The 25,245-nt window shown below is 47.6% G+C and overlaps 1 protein-coding gene across 1 annotated transcript in view; it reads left to right on the plus strand.

The window, feature by feature from the left end:
• The window catches only part of Arhgap31 (Rho GTPase activating protein 31), a 112,913-nt gene extending 87,900 nt beyond the window's left edge, over window positions 1-25,013 (plus strand). The window contains exons 4-12 of the mRNA NM_001105879.1: window positions 1,054-1,136; window positions 2,055-2,162; window positions 2,752-2,894; window positions 5,556-5,754; window positions 8,376-8,500; window positions 15,193-15,255; window positions 16,640-17,188; window positions 19,232-19,509; window positions 22,563-25,013. Coding sequence (NP_001099349.1) covers window positions 1,054-1,136; window positions 2,055-2,162; window positions 2,752-2,894; window positions 5,556-5,754; window positions 8,376-8,500; window positions 15,193-15,255; window positions 16,640-17,188; window positions 19,232-19,509; window positions 22,563-24,953 — 3,939 coding nt within the window. The 3' untranslated portion in view covers window positions 24,954-25,013. The remainder of the gene's footprint in view (window positions 1-1,053; window positions 1,137-2,054; window positions 2,163-2,751; window positions 2,895-5,555; window positions 5,755-8,375; window positions 8,501-15,192; window positions 15,256-16,639; window positions 17,189-19,231; window positions 19,510-22,562) is intronic.
• Window positions 25,014-25,245: the final 232 nt, after the last annotated feature.

Consider the following 25,245-nt stretch of genomic DNA (forward strand, 5'->3'; position numbering starts at 1 on the left):
GTGTGTGAAGCCCCCAGATTTGAATCTTGTTTTTTGCTTAAATTGCAGCCAGCTTATCTATCAAAGTAGTTCAAGAACAGGAGACAGCTCGCCATGCCGCACTGAGTCAGGAAACAGAAGGCTTGTGATAAGCTTGATTACTCCTTTTTTTAATTCGGCACAGGACCGCAGCCTCTGGAATGTCAGTGTCCATATTTAGGGTGCATCTCCTCGCTTCCATTAACCTAATCTAGATAGTCCTTTGCAGACAGGCCGAAAGACGTGTCTCCTCGGTGATTTTAGAATCCCGTCAGGTTGACTTGTCAATGTTAATCATCACACACAGGCTGGGTATATTCTCAAGATAGGAAACAGGGCTGGAATTGAAGAATTGTTGGGGATGCTGGTGTCACGCGGCAGCCTAGGGCTATCAAGAGATGGACATGAGCCAGCCTGTCATCACATTGTCCTCACAGAGTTCCTGCCTCCCCTGCAAGGCCCTGGACTGATGGGAACAAAATGCCCACCCTCGATATAAGCAGATATCAAATCAGGGCAAGGCCACCAGATCCTGGGGACAAAACTCTTGTCCCTGATAAGAGAGGCAGGTCTTCTCTGCTCCTTGGCAGCCGAAACAGGTAGCAACTGAGGACTAGGAGTCATGTAATAGTCACAGGCTAGGTGACAAGTATGTAGCTGTTCACACCCAAAGGGGCTGAGTTGACGTGGGCCCCCATGACATTACTGTCTTGTGCTACCTCTCTGAATGCAAGTGTCTAGGACTCTGTGCCATGAAGGACACCTTTCAACCCTGAACATTCTTTCCTCAGACACCTAACAACATCTGAGGGCACACAGAGACCCACCCACTCCTGTGTGCACACAGGGTGAAGGCACTTGACTCTGAAACTCAGAAAGGGCGTCTGGCTTGCTGCTGGCACAGACAGCAGTGCTTCTGGAACAGGATCTGCAGGCGCAGTTGTAAGGCTGGAAGATCTGAGTCCTGAACACGTACCTGCAGGAAGGGTCCTGGCTCCTGGATGCTCACTGGGTACTTCATGTTCTTCTCCGCAGGAAGCGGTGTCTCACTGTCCGGAAGAAGGCCAGCTGGCCCGAATCCAGAATGTTATCCAGGAGCTCCCCCCACCCCATTATAGGTAAGAAAGAAACTCAGACTCAGTGCGGTCAAGCATCCAAGAGGCGGAGAGGGGTGACAACTGAAGCCAATGGGTGGTGGCTTTCCTGGAGGCGTTTGGAAATTAATGAACAGTCAGTGTTGTCGGGAAGAGCGGGTGTCGAACCAGGGATGTTGGTTGGCAAGAACAACCTGCTTCCACTTGCAGGGTACCCATCAGAGCGCCAAAGAAAGCCATCACAACCACACAAGTCAGCCTCATAGTGACAGCCTTGGTTCATAACCTGAATTATACTATAAATAAACCTTTGGAAACCCAGGTTTCCAAACCTTAAACCTGGGGGTGACTATGGTTCGTGAGCACCATTATCTCCACTGACTCCTTAAGACATCATCCCCATCCTTTCTATTCTCACGGATTATCAGGAAATGGTGCTTTTAGCAGAATTCAATTTGGTACTATAAAGAACTCCCTGAAGTGAACAAATGTTCATTTATGAAACAGGCCCATCGCAGGACCTGAGTTAGCCTGTAGCTAGACAGTTATCCCCTAAGAATCGAGATGAGAACCTATTTGAGGATTGTGAGAAAGTGAATTTTCCCAGGGTGGAAAAGAAGAAGGTGTCACTAAGCGCTCAGGGCCTGCGGCCTGTGATTCTCTGTCCCTGGACTCACCGTTTCAGCTGACATCTTACAGTGCTAACATTTGTCCCCATCCTGAGCCAGTGGCTCTGACACCTGTCCTCAACCTGAGTCAGTGGCCCTGGAGTCAAAAAAGTTACCTTCATCAATCTTGATCTCTTCCGAGTGTTCCTTCAAAGTTCGTAACATAAGGACTTCTTGATCCCAATTTGGGTATGAACTCCAAGTGGCAGACTTCACCTAGTCACGGACATCACTTACTTTGGCAAAAATCGATCAAACAAATGAACTCTTTCAGGACCTTGGAATACCTGATTCGACACCTGGCCCACATCGCCTCATTCAGTAGCAAGACCAACATGCACGCCAGGAACCTGGCCCTGGTGTGGGCCCCAAACCTCCTCAGGTAACTACCACCCCGTGGGCTCAGAGCAGCTCACACGTAGAAGCAAAGGCTGGGTGCTTCAGAGGTAAAGCCCTGGAAGACATGGCTAAGTGATCTCTTGATGGGCACGTATAGCTTAAAACTGCCTTTAAGATCTTGAGCTCTTGGCCTGCTCACTTGGAAACTCTGGTTCCAAAGGCATTTGCGGCTAAAGGTGTGAATCTCTGTGTTACCACTTCTTGAAAAGGCCTTTTTTGAGCTCTGAAGTTCATTGGCTTTTCTTGGCTGTGGTGATGGCTATAGCTTGAATCAGCTGCTTCGTGGAAATCACAAGCAATGACTTGACCCATGGGACCACTGGGTAAAGATGGGAGGGAATCCCATGAAGTAAAAAGAAGTCAGTTCTGTCCGTCGATGGGCAGTGTTTACAGTCTTATAACATAGACTGCATGACCGTGATCTAGTCTATCCAGTGGGTTGGGCTTTACCATGGTTGGGAGATTCTCTCTGATTGGTCATGAGACATTAAAGCCTGCGAAAGGCTCACGGGCCACCCTCACCACCTCTTGTGGTGCGACAGACTCATTCTGAATATGTTTCTTCCGTGCAGGAGTAAAAAAATCGAAGCTACTATTTGCAACGGAGATGCAGCGTTCCTGGCAGTCCGGGTCCAGCAGGTGGTGATTGAGTTCATACTGAATCACGCTGATCAAATCTTCAACGGTGGTGCTCCGGGGGCTCTGCAGCAGGATGGTAATGGCTCCCCACCCCCTGGCATATCCCCTGCAAGCTTAGCTTCCGTTATTGCCCTACCCATAGAGCTCCCAGATAAGGGAGTACAGAAATAGAAGCAGGGAAAGTAGTCATCCCAGGTCAGGCTCGACTACACAGAGCCTGAGGCCAGCCTGCGCTGCTACGTGAGTCGCTGTCTCAAACAAGTATTGATAAGCGAGGAGAGGTCTGGCTTTAATTCTGAGTATTGTATTACATACCGACGACTGTGTGTTGGTATCTGTGTCATGATGGGGCAGACTCCAGCCACCATGACAGTGTTAGATGCGTATCTGTACGATGCAGCGATCGGTGCACTTGTCTGCCAATTTAGCATGTTTCAGATCAGGTGCATATATGTTCTCTCCGTGGAATGGAGGCCTGAGACAGCGTCCCCTTCCTAGTGAGCTCTTTATCATGTAAAGGTAAGGGCAGCATTCTTTCTCCTTTGGTTGCACTCCGGTTTTCACAGGAGCCCTATGGTTTTAGAAGAGGCTTATGTCTTCCCCCTTGAAGTCATTGGTGAACAGAGGCTGCATGTCCACACTCACGTGTAGATCTGGAACATGTGCTCTATGCGACCGTTTCCTGAGTACTTTATCCTGCCCTGTATCAGACAGGAAGCTTACAATAAAAAAAAATGAGTGCGTTTGTACGAGTGTGGCTCATGGCAGAGCGAACCCTGGGAGTGAACTGGTTTGTGGTGTTTGACCTTCTATGAGCTTCACTTATAAAACATCAGAAATCTGGTCAATCAGAATTGCCCCGGTGACCATTTGGGTTTTTTTGTTTGTTTGTTTGTTTGTTTGTTTCTTTTTTTTTTTTTTTTTTTTTGGAGCTGAGGATCGAACCCAGGGCCTTGTGCTTGCTAGGCAAGCGCTCTACCACTGAGCTAAATCCCCAACCCAACCATTTGTTTTTAAGAGTGGTTTTCCACTATAAGGGTCTGTCACCATTGGTGGGCTGATGGTGGCCTTGTGGAAACACAGGTTACTGAGCCCCATCCCTGGACTCTCCGATCTAAACAGTCTAGAGTGTGACTGGAAAAAAAAAAAAAAAAAAAAAAAAAAAGGTGTGCTTCTAAGAAGTTCCCCTCTGATGTCAGTGCAGTTTGTGAGAGAGCACACAGAGAGAGTTTGCTTTCCATCGCTGTGATAAACACCATGACCACAAGCAACTTGAGGAGGAGAGGGTTTATTTCATCCTACAGCTTACTAGCCTTCACGAAGGGAAGTTGGGGAAAAAAGTCAAGGCAGGAACCTGCAAGCAGCAACTGAAGTAGAGACCCCTGGAGGAGTGCTGTTTATTGGCTTGCTCCTCATGGCTCTCTGAGCTTGTCTTCTTGTACCCAAAACCAAATACCTAGGGGTGGTACCATCCACAATGGGCTGGGCTCTCCCACATCACTCACCAATCACTCACGAAAGTGCCCCAGATACTAGGTACCAGTACCTCTCTCCCGTGCATTTGTAATGATCAAAATGTCCTCAGGGGGGTGCTAGAGAGGTTGCTCAGTGGTTAGAAGCGCTGGCTGCTCTTCCTAAGCCCACAACTGCCTGTAACTCCAGCTCCAGGGCACCTGATACCTTCCTCTGAGGGCAGCTATACACACATAGACACAGACACAGGCACATATACATACATACATACATACATACATACATACATACATACATACATACATACATATGTATATGTATATGTGTGTGTGTGTGTGTGTGTGTGTGTGTGTGTGTGTGTACTATTTTTTAAATCTAGAAAATAAGATGCCCTCATAGCCAGGCACTGTAGAGGTGAGTCCAGGAGGATCATGAGTTCAAAGTCATCCTTGGTTATGTAGCAAGTTCAATGCCAGTCTGGGTTACATGAGACCTTATCTCAAAAACAAAAACAAAAACAAAAACAAAAAACTAAAAAAATAAATACATAAATAAATAAAAATTCTCCAGATGTTGCCAAATATCCTTTAGTAGAACAAGGGGAAATTGCCTCAAGTTAAGAACCATTGGCAGAGAAGGAAGAGCTTTGCCCATTAACCATGCATTCATCACTTCCGTCCTAAAAGGAATACCACAGAGGAAGGGCAACTGACTACAAGACAAGTACATACTGAGGAAAGAGACGCCTCTCTCTGTGAGAATAACACAGTATATTAGTGATCTGTCCCTCCAGAGACAGAAGCCTAGGAAAAGTAGACTCCAGCCAACCATGGCCTTAGAGCATGTTTTCCTCAGTTGTGGGGGTAAAAGGCAGCCTCCTACTTCATTTTAGCTGAGTTAAGCCCAGTTCTTATCTGACCAAAGCACTTAGCAGAATTTTCAGGATTAAGAACCATTGCTGTAACTCTGGATCACAGTAAGTGCTCAATAAATATTTGTGGAATGAATGAATGAGTCTATCAACAGTCACTCCACGGAAAGGACAGAAAGTAATTACTTCCTGGTGCCCCTCAATGCCCTCCACCCACCATGGGCAGGAAAACGGAAAGTTTCCTGTGTACAACCTCTGCCCCAGACTCCCTAAGCCACAGTTGGCATGCAGCCTCTTGCCGAGGAGTTCAGTGGAAAGGCTGTAGATGAGAGATCAGACTGGGCCTAGAGCTCGGATATGCTCCCAAGCCAAACTCTTTCCTTTGGTTTACAGAAAGCCGCACTATCACAAAGAGCCTGACCTTGCCAGCCCTGTCCCTGCCCATGAAGTTGGTGAGCCTGGAGGAGGCTCAGGCCCGAAGCTTGGCGACAAACCACCCTGCTCGAAAAGAAAGACGGGAGAACAGCCTGCCCGAGATCGTCCCTTCCATGGGCACGCCCTTCCACACAGTCCTTGAGTTACCGGACAACAAGTAATTGCCATTCTTACAGAACTCTGAAGGATTTGGGGGTGGGGGGAGACAAAGGAGTGAGATGTCCAGTCTCAGGGCCATGAGTGATGACAGTATGGGTTGGGATACAGCTCTGAGTGGGTACAAAGAAATTTTCGAGTCTCCACGATTTTCAACATCCTCAAATAGTGATGGCCTCCTCCCACTGCCCCAGACATACTGTGAGTTCTTATCTCCTACCACAGACCCAGGTGAGTTATGAGTCTCTCCTTCCATCAAGTAGACAAAACAAGCCTGGAGTTTACACATGTGATTTGCCAACGAGTGCTTGCCTCCTTCCCCGTGACCTCCACCCCCCACAGGACATTGCAAAAGGCATGGAAATCAGCCTATGCCAGAATACAAGTTGGCAAATGGGACACTCTTGTCAGAGGGCCCCTGCTGGCAGCACTTGGGGATGATACTTCTGACTTCCTTACTTCTCCTCAACCTTCCAGAGACCACACACACACACACACACACACACACACACACACTCCTTTTTGTGTCATCTGTATGCAGACTTACATGTGTCCATGAGGACATGCGTGTGCAGGTCTGTAGGAGGCCAGGAAGCAACTTGTTCCTCAGGAGCAAAACACATGGTCCATCATGGGCCTGGGGCTTATAGAGTAGGCTGCTGGGTAATCCATGAGCTCAAGGGATTCGAATCTTTGTCTTCCGGTCACTGGGACTACATGCATGTACCCCTTTGCTCAGCTTCTTTACATGAGATACCAGATCCAACTCAGGTCTTCATGCTAAGTGGCAAGCAATGTATTGACTTGAAGCATCTGTCCAATCTTCCTCCCCTATAAAACAAATCATCATTAGTACCCACGAGGTATCTTCTTTATTTCTTCTTCTACTACAACCATAGTCTTTACCCACTCACCTCATCATGAAAGAAGGTAGGAACTGGAGCGAGAGTCCTAACCCTTCAGCAGGTAGTAGGTGAAGGTGCCTTTTCATTGGATGGAGTCATCCTTTCTGTTTAGTAGTTGACTCCTGTCCCCAAGACAACAAGCTGTTTCGAGAGGAAGATGTCTGCTACCCTGGATAACTAGAGGAGGCTTGTGATAGGGATAGCATGTCTCAACTTCCCCGGGAAAGTTCCCTGGCTGTGTTCTGAAGAGAAGGGTCTTTGCATTCACATGTTTGATCACCTAGTGAATTCCCAGACAGGCTAAAGTCAGGTAAAGCTTGGAGTTTAAAGGGAAACTTTTAGAAATATCAGAGTCATTCATGACTCTGTTTCCTAGAGCAAACGGATTGTACCCTCTTAGAACTAAATACACTGCCCTTCTCTCTAAAGCCACACAGAATAAGACTCCTTCCCAGGGATGAAGGGTGCTTCAGAGAGACCATCTCCTGCATTTTCTCTGCTTTCACACACAGCACCACACCAGCTTAATATATGCAACTCTGTGCGATACACCCTAAGGCTAAGGAAGTCCTCAGACGACTGTCAAGCCAAGTCTGATAGAAACCAACAAGTATGCAGACTTGTCTCCAACTGATTGCAAAGATGTGCTAAAGCTTTTAGAAAAAAAGGCTCCTGGTGAGAACCATGGGTTACAAGGTTTCAACCTGAACTTCATGCCAGAGCCTGGCTGTGTGGATCTGAAGCAGGAGTCGCCTCTGTGGTGCCCCCTGGTGGTACCAGGTTCTCATGAGCCAGCCCAATGCTATGTTACCAACCCTCATCCCCATACCCATAGCCAAACAGCCTGGTAGAAGGCTGGGCAAGAGGTATGCTGACCCTTATTTGTTTCTTACAATGACCACTGATGCCAGCCGGCAAGCCACACCTTTTCACAGCAGCGCCAAAACAGACAGACACTTCTGCTGCTTTATGAGTCCTTGCGTTGCTTAGACGCGTCCTAGCCATATGGCCCCCAGGCAGAAAGCACAGTCCTGAGGTCTGTGGTCTTAAATGTTTAAAAGGTCTATAGTGTTAAATGTTTAAAATATCTACGGTCTTAATCTTTGTTTGTTTGTTTGAGGCAGGTCTCACTACATGGCCCTGGCTGTTCTAAAACTCACTCTGTAGACCAGGCTGGCCTCAGACTCAGAAATCTGCTTCCCTGGTGCTGGAATTAATGGCCTGTGCCACCACTTCTGGCTTGATTACTTCTCTTTCTTTAAAAAAAAAATTCAGCATGTTTGAAGAAGCAGGACCACAGTGCTTCATAGATGTTCTGCCAGATCTCAGAACTGTGTGTTTGCTTGTGAGCTCTGGCTGTCCCACTGACTACTGTCTGTTTGCCTCCCACCCCTGCCTTTGATAAATGACAAACCTTGGCTGTAGTTCTGAAGAAAGGGGTCTTTGCATTAATGTGTTTGATCACCTTGGGGCATCCCAAGATAGGCTAAAATCAGGTACAACTTGGATTTTAGAGGGGAAACTTCTAGAAATATCAGAGCCCCTCATGACTGAGACTCTAGTTGTAATGTTCTTTCTCAATTTTGCAGTCGCCCTCGAAACAGCGAGGTAGAGATGTTCAAGCCAGCCTGGTCTGCTTCAGACCCTGTCTCAAAACAAAACACTGCCTTGAAACGATTTGCTCCACTAACACACGTGTTTGGCTCGGTTGTTCTAGGAGAAAGCTTTCCAGCAAATCAAAGAAGTGGAAATCAATATTTAACCTGGGTCGTTCTGGATCGGACTCGAAATCCAAGCTGAGCAGAAATGGGAGTGTGTTCGTGAGAGGCCAGAGGCTGTCGGGTGAGAATCCGTGCCAAGCTTACTATGCACTCGTGTGTCCTTAGCCCAGCTTCACGTTTGATCACTGCAGATGAACCAGACCAGAATGGAAAGTTTCAGATTTACTCCAGCTTTCTTTTTTAAGATGATGAAGAAGATGATGTTTTTAGCCAATGTCTATACCATCCATAAAACCCCCAAGGCTAGCATCTTTCACAACAGTTATCAAAAACGAAAATATAATTTTAATACTATTACTTGATTTGTATACCTTAAAATTCACACTTAACCAGTTGTTCCCACTCACGTCCTTTTTCTGGTCCAAGTCCAAACCTGGAATTCATATTTCATTTGCTTGTCATCTATCCTCAGTCTCCTCCAAGGGAGAACCGTACTTCAGTTTCTCTGAACATGATACTTTGGAGAACATCGGCTTTTGTTCTGTAAACCTATCTCTATGTGGGCGTGTCTGGGGCTTACCTGTGGTTAGATTGAAGTTAGGAGGTTTCCAGACAATCTACAAAGGCTGTGCTCTGCCTGCCTCTGGGTGCATGATGCCACCCGCTTCCTGTGTGTGACGTTGGTTACGGTTACTTGGTTAAAGCACCACGTGTCACATAGTCCAACAGCATTTGTCAGGTCTTTCCTGCAATGGTCGTTTCCCCAAGTAGCTATCTTCTATTAGTTGGAATGCGGCTGTAAAGAAAGCCTGTACCTTCAACCTTGAGAGTTGTGATTGTAAGTGGGGGTTCTTCCCCATGGGTTTATTCCTGAGCAAACAAAAAAATTGATAAAAAGAGGAATCAAGAAAATGGGACGACTCTACTACTAAATCCAATCGATGCATCCTGAATATTGTGCCAGGAAAGGAAGAACAAGAAAAACTTCCTCAATGACTTAGTGCCCAGTGTGAATGCACAAATACAAGGATCAAATCTTGTCTGGATCCTACTCTGTCTATCGGTCTGTCTGTCTGTCCGTCTGTCTGTCTGTTTTCTAAAAGCCACAAAGAGAACTTTGAGAGCAAATAGGAAACTTAGGGTATGTACTGGCCACTAGGTGACTTTGAGGGATTATTAAATTGTATAGTGTGTGTTTGCTCTTATGAGGTATTTACAATGAAATGTCAAAAGTGTCAAGACTCGCTTTCAAGTGTTTTGAGGAGGCATAGGTATGGAACAGACAGATCCAATACCCAGAAAGACGCCAACAACTGTTGAAACTAGGTGGTGGGTTTAGAAAAGTCTATGACATTTATGAATGTGTGAAATATTCAGCTAGTGTTGGAAGGAAATGGGTTCCTGTAGGAGAAATGAGAGGTAATGTGTCTAAATTCTTTGTGCAGGCTAAGTGATAATGTTATGACAAGGGGCAGAAAATAGACATACGAGACACCTGAGTTGTGTTTGCATGGTGCATGATGAAGGATGAATGGTGGACAGCAGCCACAGCAATTTTGACGATAAGTAAAAGTAAATCCAGTTCAGCGACAGAGAAGGCATCTGGTAACAACCCAGTGGCCCTGTCTTCATTGCACTGTGCCTTCCTCAACTGTTCCGTCCCCGTTCTGTCAGCACCGTTCTGGATGGGCTTCCTTGACTGTGTCTATTAAAGGCAGTTTTTCCCTTTGAGCATTACTGTCCCCAAAGGCAGAAAAAATGTCATTTCTGGTGGCTTGCTCACCGGACATTCTCATCAGTGTCCTGCCTTTCGTCTTCCCTGGTCTCGGTAGCTATCACTGGATCACAGGACCCGACTGATTGACATGGGTTCCAAACCAATGATTGGCACCGGGAAGGGAAATTAAACCTCAGAAGTGCAAGAGCTCTGTGAAGAGGGCAAAGGGGAAGGGATTCTGTGTATTTGTCTGTGGACAGTTGTGAGGTAGACACACCTTTCATAAAATGCAAAACTAGCCCAAGTGACAAGGACAGAGTAGCAAAGGATGGCAGACGTGATACAAACAAGAAATCAGGACTCTCCGTGGACAACCGGGAGCAAGAGTGAGCACCTGACAGGAAACTGCTAGTCTGTGACGAGAGACTGCCTAGGCACATCAAAGAGGGGATTTGTTACAGAACAGAAGAGGCCAGGAATAAAAAGACAGAACCCAAGAGAGAGCAAAGCAGATGAACCAAGAGGCAATAAAAGCCATGCTTTGCTCTTGAATTAGGAAGAGTCCTGCTACCCCCAGGTGATCTTTCAAAAGGCACAAATCCAAGGTGCTGGACTAAATGGTGGCTGAGTTCATGGGGTGCCTGTGCTCCGCAAAGCGGAGTGTCTCAGGGTCACCCAGAGAGTGGCTCGCATGGCAAGAGCTGTCAGTGATTTTTAAAAGACTCCCTAAGCAGATCTGCCACCCAGTCAGGGTCGAAAGCTACTCGGTTAGGCTCTTAGAAACTAGTGACTGTAAATAAAACCCAGGCAGCCAAACTGTGGTGGGATGTAGGAACAAAAATGAGAAAACCTCAGATGGCAATACATGTGGCTCCTGGTGACCGTGACTGTTGCTAGAGTGGCTGTTACTAGAATGATTGTTGCCTGAGTGGCTGTTGCCAGAGTGACTGTTGCCTGAGTAGCTGTTGCCAGAGTGACTGTTGCCAGAGTGACTGTTGGCTGAGTGACTGTTGCCAGAGTGACTGTGGCTAGAGTGACTATTGCCTAGGTGGCTGTTGCCAGAGTAACTGCTTTAGAACTCTAGAAACTAAAACTGACGTGTTGCTAATAGGCATTATTCTAACAAATATAACAAAATCTGTACTCAAAGATAGGCCGAGGAAGTCTGTAACATAACCTCCCAGTGTAGTCTTCACAGGTGGCACATAGGTTTGCAATAATTCTCTCTCTCTCTCTCTCTCTCTCTCTCTCTCTCTCTCTCTCTCTCTCTCTCTCTCTGTGTGTGTGTGTGTGTGTGTGTGTGTGTGTGTGTGTGTGTGTATGTGTGTGTATAAGAAAGGGGGAGGGGTTGGGGATTTAGCTCAGTGGTAGAGCGCTTGCCTAGCAAGCGCAAGGCCCTGGATTCGATCCCCAGCTCTGAAAAAAAAAGAATAGAAAGAAAAAAAAAAAGAAAAAAAGGGGGAATCACACATGGAAACAATACGTTACAATCTCCATGACAAAGGGCACTTTATAAGTTTTGTACGTGCGTGTGGAGTATGTTTGGATGTGCACACATATGCATTGCAAGTACAGGTACCCACACATATGGAGGCAAGAGGTTAATGTCAGGTGTCTTTTTCTACTGCCTTTCACCTTGTTCTGTTTGAGACTTGGTTGCTCACTAAACAATTTTAGCTAGGCTGGATAACCAGAAATCCCCACCCTCAACAGACACACATGTATACACGCACATGCACACATATGTGAACACACACACACACACACACACACACACACACACACACACACACACACCACACCATGCAATCCATCTCTACCTCCCTGCCACTAGGATTTCAGACACATGCTGCTAGTCTTGGCTTTTATGTGGATGCTGGGAATCCAAACTCAGGCCCTCCTGTTGCAGAGCGAACACTTTACCTATTGAACCATTTCCCAAGCCACCTTGGGGCATTTTAAAAATTGATTAACTGTGAATCGTATTGGGAGTTTATTGGATTAGCAGCAGAGAGGAAGACATGTTTAAGCACGTTTAGAAAGCTCAACAGATCAGAAGGGGTAAGGAAAAAAATGAGGTAGTCGCTGAACACAGATGCATAAACCTTGAACCAAATTCCAGACACTGGTTTCAATTTAAGTTTGTTTTATATCAAAATAAACTCCTGAGCAGAAGAAGCCATGGGGCTGGAGGCTTTTCCTTTGAGTGAAGGAGTCATCAGACTGAACCAAGACCACAAAGGTTCCCAGAAGACTCTTGGATGAGAGCTGAGGCGAAGCTCGGTAGAGTTCTTATCTGGTATGCAGGAGGCCCAAGGTTCAACCCTCCAACATTGCACAAACTTGGCATGGTAACACTTGCCTGGGATCTCAGCCCTTAGGAGGTGGAGACAGAAGAATCCGGATCTTAAGGCCATCCTCAGCTATATAGTCCAAAGACCGCCTGCTTTACATAAGAGTCTATTTTTTTAAAAACAACATAGGACTGTTGGGGTCACCTCCAGGAGGCCAGATCAACACCTCAGGCAAAAATATCCTCAGAGCATAAGCATGAGCCAACAGACCCTAAGCATTTAGTTACTGCAGAGAGAAGATGCCTTGAGATGCTTAGAGCTATTGAGTAAAGCTGAAGAGCTTGAATGGAGCCGGCGGGCTGACTCAGGGTTACCAGGAAATCACTTGGACCCTGCCCCTTAAGGTCAACAAGTGGAAATCAGAGTCCAGAAACAGAGAGACACAGGGAACGAAGGCAAAGAACATCTCAGAACACAGAGGGAGGGACACCATCCAGGCAGCTTCAGGATAATAAATCAGTTTATGACCCTGTACAAACAACGGCTCCTGGAGGGTAAGACTCTTGGCATGCTATTGAGAGTGAAGAGGTTGGAGGCAGTCAGTGCCCTTAGTGAGCTTGAGAGGAGCCACAGTCCATCCTCCTTCCGTGGGAGTCACAGAGAATCCCCAAGCGCAGGAGGCTAAGGGCCTAAGTCTGAACCTCTTAGGAGAGGGGAGTTTAGACTAAGGGGAGAAAAGGGGAGAATTTTTTTAAAAAATAATAAAAACAGGCATGAGTTATTTCCCAATTTGAGTTAATGCCAACTCTGACTGAGGAACAAGTTCCCTTCTTCCCCTGCAGTATGCTCTAGCTGATCCTAACAGTCATAAGCAGTGTGTGTTGTTTGGTTTGGTTTGGTTTGGTTTGGTTTGGTTTGGTTTGGTTTGGTTTGGTGAGACAGGTCATCACTATGTAGCCCTAGCTGATCTGGAACCCACTACGTGCTATTTTCACTAGAGTATTTATTCCAGTTTAGAACAACACAATTATTTTGTAGTCGTTTCTCGTTTAATCTTAACAACTCTATTGTCTTTTATACTCTGCTGGGCATCGTGGCACATGCCTTTAATCTCAGCACTCAGGAGGCAGAGGCTGGCGGATATCTGAGTTCGAGGCCAGCCTACACAGAGAAATCCTGTCTCAAAATACCAAACACACACACACACACACACACACACACACACACAAAAGAGAAGTGGAGGGAGGAAGGAGGAAAGAGAGAAAGAAAGAGAGGGGGGAGGGAGAGAAGGAGGGAGAGAGAGGAAGGAAGGAAGGAAAAAAAGAAGGAAAGAAAGAAAGAAAGGAAAGAAGAAAGAAAGGAAGAAAGGAAGGAAGGAAGGAAAAAAGAAAGGAAAGAAAAGAAAAAGGGAAAGACAGAAAAGTATAATCCAAGAAAGGCTGCACATCTGAGACTACACAGTCGCAAACTGGCAAGGGTGAGAATGAAACCCGATCTAAATCTGGAGTCACCTGAATGGTGTTAGTCTTAAACTCCTTAGTTTCTAAGTTCTCTTGTTCCTCCTATCAGCCTTGACATGGAAGGAATATCTGTCCCAATCCTGCTTCCTTTGCTGTAAGAGAGTCCCTGAAGCTGTATAACTTTATGAAGAAGAGTAGTTTCTAGTTCTACAGGTCGTGCTGGCAACTCCTTGACTTCTGGTGAGATTCTTGGGCTGCTTCATTGGGGAGCAGAAAAAGAATGGAGACACATAAGGGAGAATGGAGAAAGAAGGACAGACTCTCCCACAGATCTCCAATCCCATCAAGAAAGTCTAAGCTATTTGTGAGCCCCTGCCCCGGAACCCAGCTCCTCCCAGCCCTGGGGTACTGAAGAGCTAAGCTTCCGACCTATGGACAGACATCTTTGGGTCGAACTCAAGAATTAAATTCTTAACTCATTCAGATTTACACTTTCTCCAGGCCCCGTCTATGGAACCCTACAACGATACATAAAGTATACCAGGTGCATAGTCTGTGTTCAAACAAACCTAGATTTGGTAGAGATCTCGTCATTGGTGAGGTTGGTGAGTGAAATCACATGAGGGACAAACAGTCTACAGATTCCATGGAGCACAGCCCCTGGGGAAACATTGATGATGACACTCCAGGTCTTTTCCCTTGATGTCCCAGGTTCCTGGTGCTGCTAGATATGGTTGCAACCAACAATCCTGCTCTCCAGTCTACCAGATAAGACAGGTTGCTCAGGCAGGTGCCATGGAGTCTACCCCATGAATTTATCTTGAGTACTTTCTGAAAGTTATGTTTATGATTTTATTGCTTTGTGTGTATGGATGTTTGCCTGAATGTATGTCTGTGCACCATGTCTGGCCCTGGGAGGCCAGAAGAGGGCATCAGATCCCTTGGGCTGGAGTTACAGACCATTATGAGATGACATATGGGTGCTGGGAGTCAAACCCAAGATTGTTTGGAAGAACAGAGCTCTAACCACTAAGCGATTGTTCCAACTCCTTGAACACTTTTTGTACAATTAAACTGAATTCAGGACTTTTCACTTGACAAAATTACAATTTACCTTTATTTGTAAAATATTAATAAAACCTATCTCTGCCCTCTTGTCATAAGGTCCGTCCCCATTAGGAGAGATACATAGAGTGGTGTGGGGGCAATTTTGTAAGGAAATAATGTATCACTACATGAAAAAGTTTTCTGGAAATTCTTCTCATAGGCTTATAGCCTATTGTTCTGCATGCTTCTTTTTAATCTGCATTCATTAGGGATATTTTTTTTCTCTTATCTTTAGTGGAAAAGGCTACTATTCGACCAGCTAAAAGCATGGACTCACTGTGTTCAGTACCCGTGGAAGGTGAGTTAATGCTTTGTTTGTTTGCAACCAAGGCCACTTATAAAGGAAAGAGTTTAGTTAAGGACTTGCTTACAGTTTCAGATAGTCCATTAACACCATGGTGGAGAACATGATGGCACCCAGGCAGGCATGGTACTGGAGAAGTTGCTGAGAGCTTTATATCCTGGTTCACAGGCAGGGTGTGGGGGAGGAGAGGCTGGACCTATTGGGGGCTTTTGAAACCTCAAAACCCACCCTTAATTACCTACCTCCTCCATCAAGGCCACACCTCCTAATCCTTCCCGAACAGTTCCACCAACAGGGACTAAGCATGCAAATAAATGAGCTTATGGGGGTGGGGGAGGCAATTCTCTTTCCAACCATCACAGTAAGATTCTACAACTATTGCCCAGCTGCTTACCTGCAGTTAGGATTATACACGATCACGTAGCCCCAGACCACTCCTTGGCTCATCGCCCCAAAGTATCTAGAACCTCTTCCTTTTTACAGCCTTCGTTTAGCCAACAGAGGAGGCCACCGAGAGTTTTCATTCAAAATTGGACCACATTAAAGGTCAGAAAGCAAAAAAAACAAAAACAAAAACAAAAAAACAACAACAAAAACCCAAATAAACAAACAAACAAACAAAAAAAAAAAAAAAACCCTAAGACAGAGAACCTGGACAGATAGAGGCTAACACTGGTTTATGCCAGGATGATTGTGTCTGGAATCTGTGAGTTTCCTGGCCATGAGCTTCACGGTGCTTTTAAACTTATAGGCTTGTTCATGCCAGTAAACACTGGTGCTTTGGGATTTCTATTGCACTGATAAAACACCACTACAGAAAGCAACTTGGGAAGGAAAGTGTTTATCTTAGAACTGTCTCCGGGAAGTCAGGGCAGGAACCTGAAGCAGGAGCCTGGAGTCAGAGTCCATGGAGGAATGCTGCTTACTAGCTTGCTCCTCCTGGTTTGCTTGCACAGCCTGCTTTCTTATGCAACCCAAGACCACCTGCCCAGAGTGGCACCACCCACAGTGAGCTGGTCTCTCCCACATCAATCACTAAATTAAGAATATACCCCACAGGCTTGCCTCTGGGCAGTCTGGTGGAGGCATTTTCTCAATAGAGGTTCCCTTCCCCAAACATGTCTCCTTCATGCCAAAACCAACCAGCATTAATTGTGTATCAACTAAGTAGTCCCTATTGAAATAGGTTGCATATGAGTTGATAGCCATTGCCAAACAACAGGGATTCACATTTGTTCTAGAAGCTCTATCCTTGCTGGACAATTGCTAGTATCTCGTCTACTTTTTTGTTAAGCAACCATCAGGCCCAGATACAAGGAAAGAGGCTCTTCAATCTGCGTCCACAGGATACTAACCACTGCTTGCGCTTCTTCACCAGGGAAAGAAAACAAAGGAAATTTCAATCGAACAGTCACCACTGGTGGATTTTTCATCCCAGCCACAAAAATGCACGCGAGCAGCACCGGCAGCTCCTGTGACCTCAGCAAGGAGGGCGAATGGAGTCAGGAGGGGATGCCAGCCGGGGCTGAGGGGGGCTGTGAGGTGGGCGGTCAGATCCGGCCCCTGCCTGAGCAGCTGAAGGTGTTCCGCCCCATCGGAGACCCTGAGAGCGAGCAGTCAGCCCCAAAGCTTCTGGGGATGTTCTACACCTCCAGCGACAGTCCTGGCAAATCCGTCTTCACAAGCAGCCTCTTCCAGATGGAACCCTCGCCGCGCCACCAGCGGAAGGCGCTCAACATCTCCGAGCCCTTCGCGGTGTCTGTGCCACTCCGTGTGTCCGCTGTCATCAGTACCAACAGCACCCCGTGCAGGACACCCCCCAAAGAGCTACAGTCCCTCTCCAGCCTAGAAGAGTTTTCTTTCCAAGGTTCAGAGAGTGGAGGATGGCCAGAAGAAGAGAAGCCTCTGGGAGCTGAGCCTTTTCCAGGTAAAACGGGCCGAAGGGTCTCCCTCCATTACAAGAGAGAACATGAGGTTTGATCTGGCTTAAATAGCATTTGCAGGGCAATGTGGTGAAGTGGTAGGGATGGTGGGCTCTAGGGCCAGAATGGCTGTTATGAACCTTGCTCTGCTGTGGATTTTCACCAAGTTAATAACCTGTGCCTTAGCATCTTAATTTTTAAAATGCTGATATCAACAACCACGCCTTATTTGTACGTTTGTGTCAACATTTGGGTAATACATGCAAAGATCTCAGAGCAGTGCCCAATACATAGGAAGTACTCAGGAAACGTTACTATTTTATTACCACACAAAATGTCTTCTGCTTTCTATTGCTGTGAAGAGACACCATGACCACAGCAACTCTTATAAAGGACAGCATTTAACTGAGCCGGCTCACAGTTTCACAGGTTTAGTCAATTATCATCGGGACAGCATACAGGTACACATGATGCTGGGGAAGGAGCTGAGAGTTCTACATCTTGATCCGCAGACAGTAGGACACTGCCACACTAGGCTTAGCCTGAGCATAGGAGACCACAAAGCCTTCCTACACAGTGACACACTTCTTCCAACAAGGCCACACCTACTTCAAGAAGGGCACACACCCTAATAATGCCATTTCCCATGGGCCAAGTGTTCACACACACGTGTCTGTGGGGCCATTCCTATTTAAACCACTGCCTACTGTGAGAAGTCAAGAGGGGAGAGGTCATGGGATGGCGAGCTGGAATTGAGGGATCTGCGTTTCTGGATATATTTTCTATTCATCCATCCCTCCTCATTTTTACCTCTGCAAAAAAACAGAGCTGGCAAACCCAGCCACGGTAAGTTCTTCCATAGGTTTGATCATAGCCATCCCAGAGTGGGTCTGCTTTGGTCACACACAAGGCTCACAGAGTCTCTGCTGTGTCCAGAGTGAGCGAGAGTTTCTGTTGTTGATCTAGGATTCTCCTCTTGTAGCCAGGCTGCTCTCCAACCAAGAATCCCACTGCCTCAGCCTCCCAAATGCTTGGATTACAAGACCCTTTTGACCAACAGTCCAACTTAACCCACCTACAATGGGATATGGAGAACCCCACCTGAGAGGTTTACTGTCAGTCAAACCAACAGAATGCTTCTATCTCGATTAACATCAATGCTTTTCAGTACCTCCTCTGTTACTGGGCATAACCTAAGTGTCCTATGTGTATAGTCTCACTTCTCGTGACAACTTTCTGAGGTACAGATTGTCTCCATTTGCTCATAAAGGAATACATAATTTCCCCTAAAATTCTTAACAAACAAGTGGGGGCGGGGGGCACCAAACACTGCAGTTCCTATCAGTCCCAGATCTGAACCAAGGTATACCTTGTTGGTGTTGCCTGGCATGACAGTCACTCAGTGTTCAGAGCCAAGACTGCCATGAAGTTGAGCAGTGCCACACAGGTGAGCACGCCCAGAAGCATCTGAGATTCACTATCCATTTGACTTCGAATTCACTTGGCTGTTGTGTGTTCGGAGGCCTTTCACGGTTGCCAAAGCTTCCACAACCTTCACATTCAGTTACATGACCTCACATGGGCACGTCATCCTGTTTAAAAAGGCTGTGCTGTAAGGTACCAATAGGACTCATCTCTTCCAATGTTGTGACAACCAAAAATCTTTCCAGAAATTGCCAGTGTCCCCAGGGGGCCGGGGAAAATCTGGAGCAAAATGGTTCCCAGTTGAGAACCAACAGAGCGGATGATTTCTTGGGTCTGAGGCAGGAACATTGTCAGGAGAAACCATAAAGAATGAGGGGGGCAGTGAGTTGAGAGAATTCCCCCATTCCTGTAAAGCAAGGTTGGGAGGCAGGGCAGTGACAAGGTGGTCCTGTGGCATCCGATCCCATTACAGATGGTTGTGAGCCACCACGTGGTTGCTGGGATTTGAACTCAGGACCTTTGGAAAAACAGTCAGTACTCTTAACTGCTGAGCCATCTCTCCAGGCCCCTCAAATCCTCCTTGAAATGAACCTTTATACTGACCACTCACATTCTCCTCCCAGGTTCTGTTCCTAAAAAGGCAGCTACCGAGGACACCAAGCCAGAACATGAAGCCCCGGGGAGAGCAGAATGTAACCAAAGCCTTCCCCTAGACCCAGGTACCCCACTGGAGAAGAAAACCTTGGATATATCCCTGGGCTCTCAACTGTCAAAGGAACCAGAGAAGTGGCCAAATGCAGAGAAGGCGATGGAAGAGAGCCAGGGTGCCAGCCAGACGAAGCTCAGCACTCCACAAGAGAGCCCCAGGGCGCGGACCAAGCCAGTGCTCCTTCATGAGATGGTAAGGTAGACTCCGCCCCTCCCAGCCACAAAGGGTACAATTTAAAGTAGATTTTAAAAACAGGTTAAGGTTTTCTGCAAGAGAAACCTAATCTATTGAATCAATGAATTGATTGAGATTCATGTGTTTCTGATTAAATTAATTACTTTTATATGTGTGATTGCAGCGGCGTGTGTGTGTAGAGGTTAGAGGACAGCTCTGGAGTCTGTTCTTGCCGTGTTAAGGCAGCATTCCCTTTTCTTGGTTCTGTGGGCACTATGTACTGCAGGCTGACCAGCCCCCAGGCTTCTAAGCGGGCTCCCTCTTGCTACCTCCTGTCTCACCACAGGACTCCTCGGGGTTACAGACTTGCACCGCCACCTCGAACTTTGAACTTGGGTTCCAGGGACGGAGCTCACAGGATCCCAAGGCTAACACGTCTACCCGCTGAGCCATCTCCCTAGGCCCCTAGGAATTTTTGATGAGTCTTTAGTGGTCTCGCTGAGCAGCCAGGAATGATAACACACGCCTATCACTAGAGAGATGGAAACTGGAGGGACATGAGTTCAAGGCCATTGAGGACAATCTGGGATGTACGAGAGACCCTGTCTCAAACGAGACAAAACAAAAACAAAACCTACATCTCAGCCTGGGGTTTCTTAGTGGCAGGCCTCTGAGAAGCCCCGCCACAATGGGAAGAAACCATCCAGCTCGGATTCCTAAGGCAAACACAACTCAAATATTTCTGGCCCCAGAACCACTGACATGTCTCTATGCACTGGCATTGGGCCCAGAAGCCGCACAAAGGCAGGTGGTTATATCACAGTCCCAAGTATGGCGGCCATGCATGAGCCCCATTTTCTGTCCTGGTGCTTGTCCATAGCTGTCTATAAAATCTGAGAGGTTTTCAGGCTCTAGTCTGTGTTTTTAGAGACGTTCAACCCTGACACCAAAGCTCACAAACCTTGTCCACCCTTTAGGGGTGGAATTTTCCGAGGGTGGTTTTATGAGATGTCTTTACGGAGAAGGTGTGAGGAGGTTTTCTGGGGACACATGTGCTGAGGGCTAAGGAAGCCTTCAGCATTTTAACTTGCTTCCAGAAGACGCCAAGAGGACCGTGTGCTGGGAGTTAGGGCAAAGCTGATGTGAAGCGTGTCCTTGGGAAGGCTTGAGCAAGGGTTTGGGCGTGTTTTCATTGGCAGGGATTCGTTGGTGGTTGACTCTGGTGAGGAGAGCCCAACGCAAGCCGCATTACTTTGAGGAAGATAATGTTAGGGCTGGAAGAACGAGGGTGAGTTCAGGTTAACAAGTAAAGGAATCAGTTCATTCCTTCATTGAACATACGTCCCAGATCCCACTCTGTGATAAACAGTGTTTAATTTGAACACTAGGGTCACTGCAGTGCCAAGATTATTGCCACTGTCCCCGCCTTTTGGGCTGCCAGCCTCACAGGGAAAAGCCAACATCCAGGGCAAAGTGAAAGAATGGAATAATAAGGGAACGAAATAGTCTTTTCTTTCTTTCTTTCTTCCTTCTTCCTTCCTTCCTTTCTGTTCTCTCATACAGTATATCTTGTTGTTTTTTTTTTTTTTGTTTTTTTTTTTTCCGGAGCTGAGGACCAAACACAGGGCCTTGAGCTTGCTAGGCAAGCGCTCTACCACTGAGCTAAATTCCCAACCCCTACATACAGTATGTCTTGACCAAAGATGATTCCCCTACTTCCATTCCTTCCAGCCCCTCCCCTGACCTCCCTTGTCCCCTTAACAAGGTCCATTCTTCTTTTTCCCTTCAAAAAAAGGAAGGGGGGTGGGGGCTGGAGGGATAGCTCAGCGGTTAAGAGCATTGGCTGTTTCCAAAGGTCCCGAGTTCAATTCCCAGCAACCACACAGTGACTCATAACCATCTGTAATGAGATCTAGTGCCCTCTTCTGGTGTGCCTGAAGACAACTACAGTGTACTCATATAAATAAAAATTAATTAAAAAAAAATTTTAAAGAAAGACCAAGTGAGCAGGCCTCCCAGGGATATCAACTGAACATAGCATTGCAAGTTACAATAAGACTAGGCACATCCCCTCATATCAACGCTGAATGAGACCATCCAGTAGTAGGAAGGGGGTCTTAAACATGGGAAGAAGAGTCAGAGACATGGCCACTCCCACTGTTGGGAGTCCCACAAGAGCATCAAGCTACACAACCATAAGATATGCAGATGACCTAGCTCAGACCCGTGCAGGTTCTGGACTGTCGCTTCATTCCCTGCAAGCCTCTCTGAGCCTTGCTTATTTGCTTCTGTGGGTCGTGCATAACCATGATTCCTGTAAGAAATCAAGAACTCTAACTGCTGAGTGAAGTAAAGAAACGAGAAAAAAGTCAAGTGGACAAAGCAGAACTAGTCATTCAAAAAATGCACTGAAGTGAAGTCCAATTGCTCCTGGCCAGGTAATACTGGAGAGCTAAAAAGAAATAAAAGGAGAAATGGGGGCTAGAGGCGTAGCACGCACACCTTCACGCACAAGACCCGAGGTTTAACCCTCAGCACTCCAGAACCAGAGCCAGGTGAAGAGATGAGAAGTCCTCCCAGAAAGACTCCACGCCTCCAGAGGTTAAAGACATTCCCTGAGATGCTTCTCCTTACAAGGGAATCACACCATGTCGAAAGAAAGGCAAGGGATGCATTACACGGGACTGGAAGGTTGGGGACTTAGCTTATGGGCTGAGCAGTTGCTGGAACATACAGCAGCTTGTGCTTAGAACTGGCTGAGGAGCTCAGGCTCTACAGTGGGCAGGAGTGGGTCTCCGTCCTATCCACACCTCTGTGATTCAGGTAATTAGTTTAATCCATTCAACTAGCCCAGTATTGTCTCCCAGGGCACTGAAAAAGTTAAACAGGAAGACCTATGTCTGGCATATGGTGGGCATTCAGACACCATGGCTATTACCGAAGCTGCCTCCTTTATCCCTCAGAGTACTGGCAACTACTCCCGTTTCCTTGGCGCTCACTGGCCTCTTGGCAGACAAAAGTATCCAGAGTTCTGAGCTCAGAAGTAACTAATTCTTCTTGCTGTTTTTCAGGATGAGGATGACTTGGCTCAGGCCTTGATCTGGCCTGAAATTCAACAAGAACTGAAAATCATCGAATCAGAGGAGGAGTTCTCGTCATTGCCACCCCCTGCTCAGAAGACAAGCCCAATGACTGAGTCAAGTCCGGCCCCATTTCCCTCCCCAGAGGCCCCTGAGAGCTTGCCCAGTAGCTCCGCCCCTCTGGAGGTGTGGACTAGGGACTCAGCCAATCAGAGCATACAGGAGACTGCCATCCTCACCAACAGAGAGAAGCTGGAGCCAGTCTGCAGCCTCCTTGAGTCAGAGTCTGAGCAGGCGGTCAGCCCAGACCCGTCCACTCTAGCACCACTGGAAATACTTCTGTTTGAGAAGGTGTCTTCTCCAGCTAGGATAGAGATAGGAGGCCCAGGAAATCTCTCCCCGCCACTTCCTCCTGCTCCTCCTCCCCCAACTCCTCTGGAGGAGGAGCCTCAAGTCTTGCTGTCACACGAAGGTCCTGACAGAGAAGACGCATCCAGGGATTCCAGGACAGATCTCTACACAGAGCAGCCAAACTCCGAAGACAGCCCTGGAATCCCTAGGCTCTGTCAGAGAGAGGAGGCTATTGCAAGCCCAAATGAGAAGCAAGATGCAAAGCAGGCTGTTCCCGAGAGCAAAGACCCTGGTCTTCCAAGCCCAACAAAGGAGGTTGAAGTCATCCCACAAGAAGAGGGAGATGCTTCCCATTCAGCCCAAGAGCCTTCAGACTGTGACGAAGATGACACTGTGATAGACACTGCCCAGCATGGCCTGGAGATGGTAGAACCATGGGAGGAGCCCCAGTGGGTGACCAGTCCCCTTCATTCTCCCACCCTGAAAGAAATTCAGGAGTCCCAGACGCAAGGTTCCCAGGGCCACCGGTTAGAGAGGAGACTTCGCCACAGGCCCAGCCTTCGCCAGAGCCATTCTCTAGACAGCAAAACCACTGGACAGAGCCACTGGGCTCTTGAGGCTCCCTTCTCCAGCAGTTGTGCCAGTCTTGAAACAGAGAGGAATTATGAGCCTCTGCAGACACCATCAGCCAGAATTAAAATTGCTGGATTGGAAGAGAAAGCCCTAAAAGCCTTCAGAGAGTTCTCTGGCCTGAAAGGGTTAGAGGTTCTTCCCAGCCAGAAGGGATCATCCGGTATACAGCCCAAACCAGTAGAAACCAACTTCATCAGTTTGACAGAGGGAAAGGAGCAGGGACCACAACTGGAATTTAGCAACCCTCAGATTAAACACAACGATGTTCCCGGGCCAGATAGCAGCGAGGGGAGTTCACCTGGGGCTCAAGACAGCACCTCACCTGGGGAACACCCCCTAAAGTTACAGCTTAAGAGCACTGAGTGTGGGCCCTCGAAAGGGAAACACCGGCCGTCTTCCCTCAACCTGGACTCTGCCATTCCCATCGCCGACCTTTTCCGCGTTGAGAATGGGGCTTCCTTTAGTTCACCTGGAATAGAGCTCTCTGAACTAGGGGACACCAAGGTCATCTGGATGAGCTCCTCACAAGGTAAAGCAGCCCCCTGGAGTTCTCAGGACACACAGGACCTGGGCATCGTTGCCCATGCCCTGACAGGCCGCCGGAATTCGGCTCCTGTGAGCGTGTCAGCTGTGAGAACCTCTTTCATGGTCAAAATGTGCCAGGCCAAGGCAGTCCCTGTCATCCCACCCAAGATTCAATACACACAGATCCCACAGCCCCTGCCCTCTCAGAACACAGGGGAAGGAGGGGCTCAGCCTCCGGAAAGGAACCAGGAAGAACCTGGTTCAACCCCTGAGACCCCTCAGAAACCCACCAAAGATGACTCTCCCTCCTCCCTGGGAAGCCCAGAGGAAGAGCAACCAAAGCAAGAGCAAGGAGCCTCTGCATCCCGGAGGAAGGCCAGCACCACGTCCTGCGTGGCTGAGGGGTCCTTCTGCTCTGCAGAACCAGGGCCATCCACTCTGGTCTCCTCACAGGATGCAATGGGGCAGTGCAGAAAGCGCACATCAGAGACAGAGCCATCAGAAGACAACCTTCTTTCTTCAAAACTGGAGCGAGCATCTGGGGGTCCAAAACCTACCCACAGGCCAAGGCCAGGAAGACCTCAGAGCCTAATCTTATTCCCCATCATGGACCACCTACCTTCCTCACCCACAGTGATAGATTCCAAGGTCCTGCTGTCCCCTATCAGAAGCCCTTCTCAGACAGTGTCCCCTGGCCTTCTCTGTGGAGAGTTGGCTGAAAACACGTGGGTCACGCCAGAAGGGGTTACGCTTAGGAATAAAATGACCATCCCTAAGAACGGCCAAAGGCTAGAGACTTCAACAAGCTGTTTTTACCAGCCCCAGCGGAGATCCGTGATTCTGGATGGAAGGAGTGGGCGGCAGATAGAATGAGACCAGCTGAGCCTGCTGCTGTTGTCCGTAAACGTTACCAGGTTCATCTGGTCCTTACAGGATCAACTGGCCATTCTCCAGGCACAAGCCATCGAAATCTGGGCTTATATTTGCCTCTGACCACCTCCTCTCTCCCTCTCCCACCCCCTCTCCTTTGTCTCTGACCATGCATGAGTCCATTTGCAAGAAGAGCAGTCAAGACAAGGACCGGAAAGTGAGGTTTAAGGAAGTCCACATGAGCAAGTGGGGAAGAGGATGGAATGCTCACCTCCGATGGACATTGGGGCTCATC

Source organism: Rattus norvegicus, chromosome 11 (assembly GCF_021556685.1).
Source record: "Rattus norvegicus strain SHRSP/BbbUtx chromosome 11, alternate assembly SHRSP_T2T, whole genome shotgun sequence".
Lineage (NCBI taxonomy): Eukaryota > Metazoa > Chordata > Mammalia > Rodentia > Muridae > Rattus > Rattus norvegicus.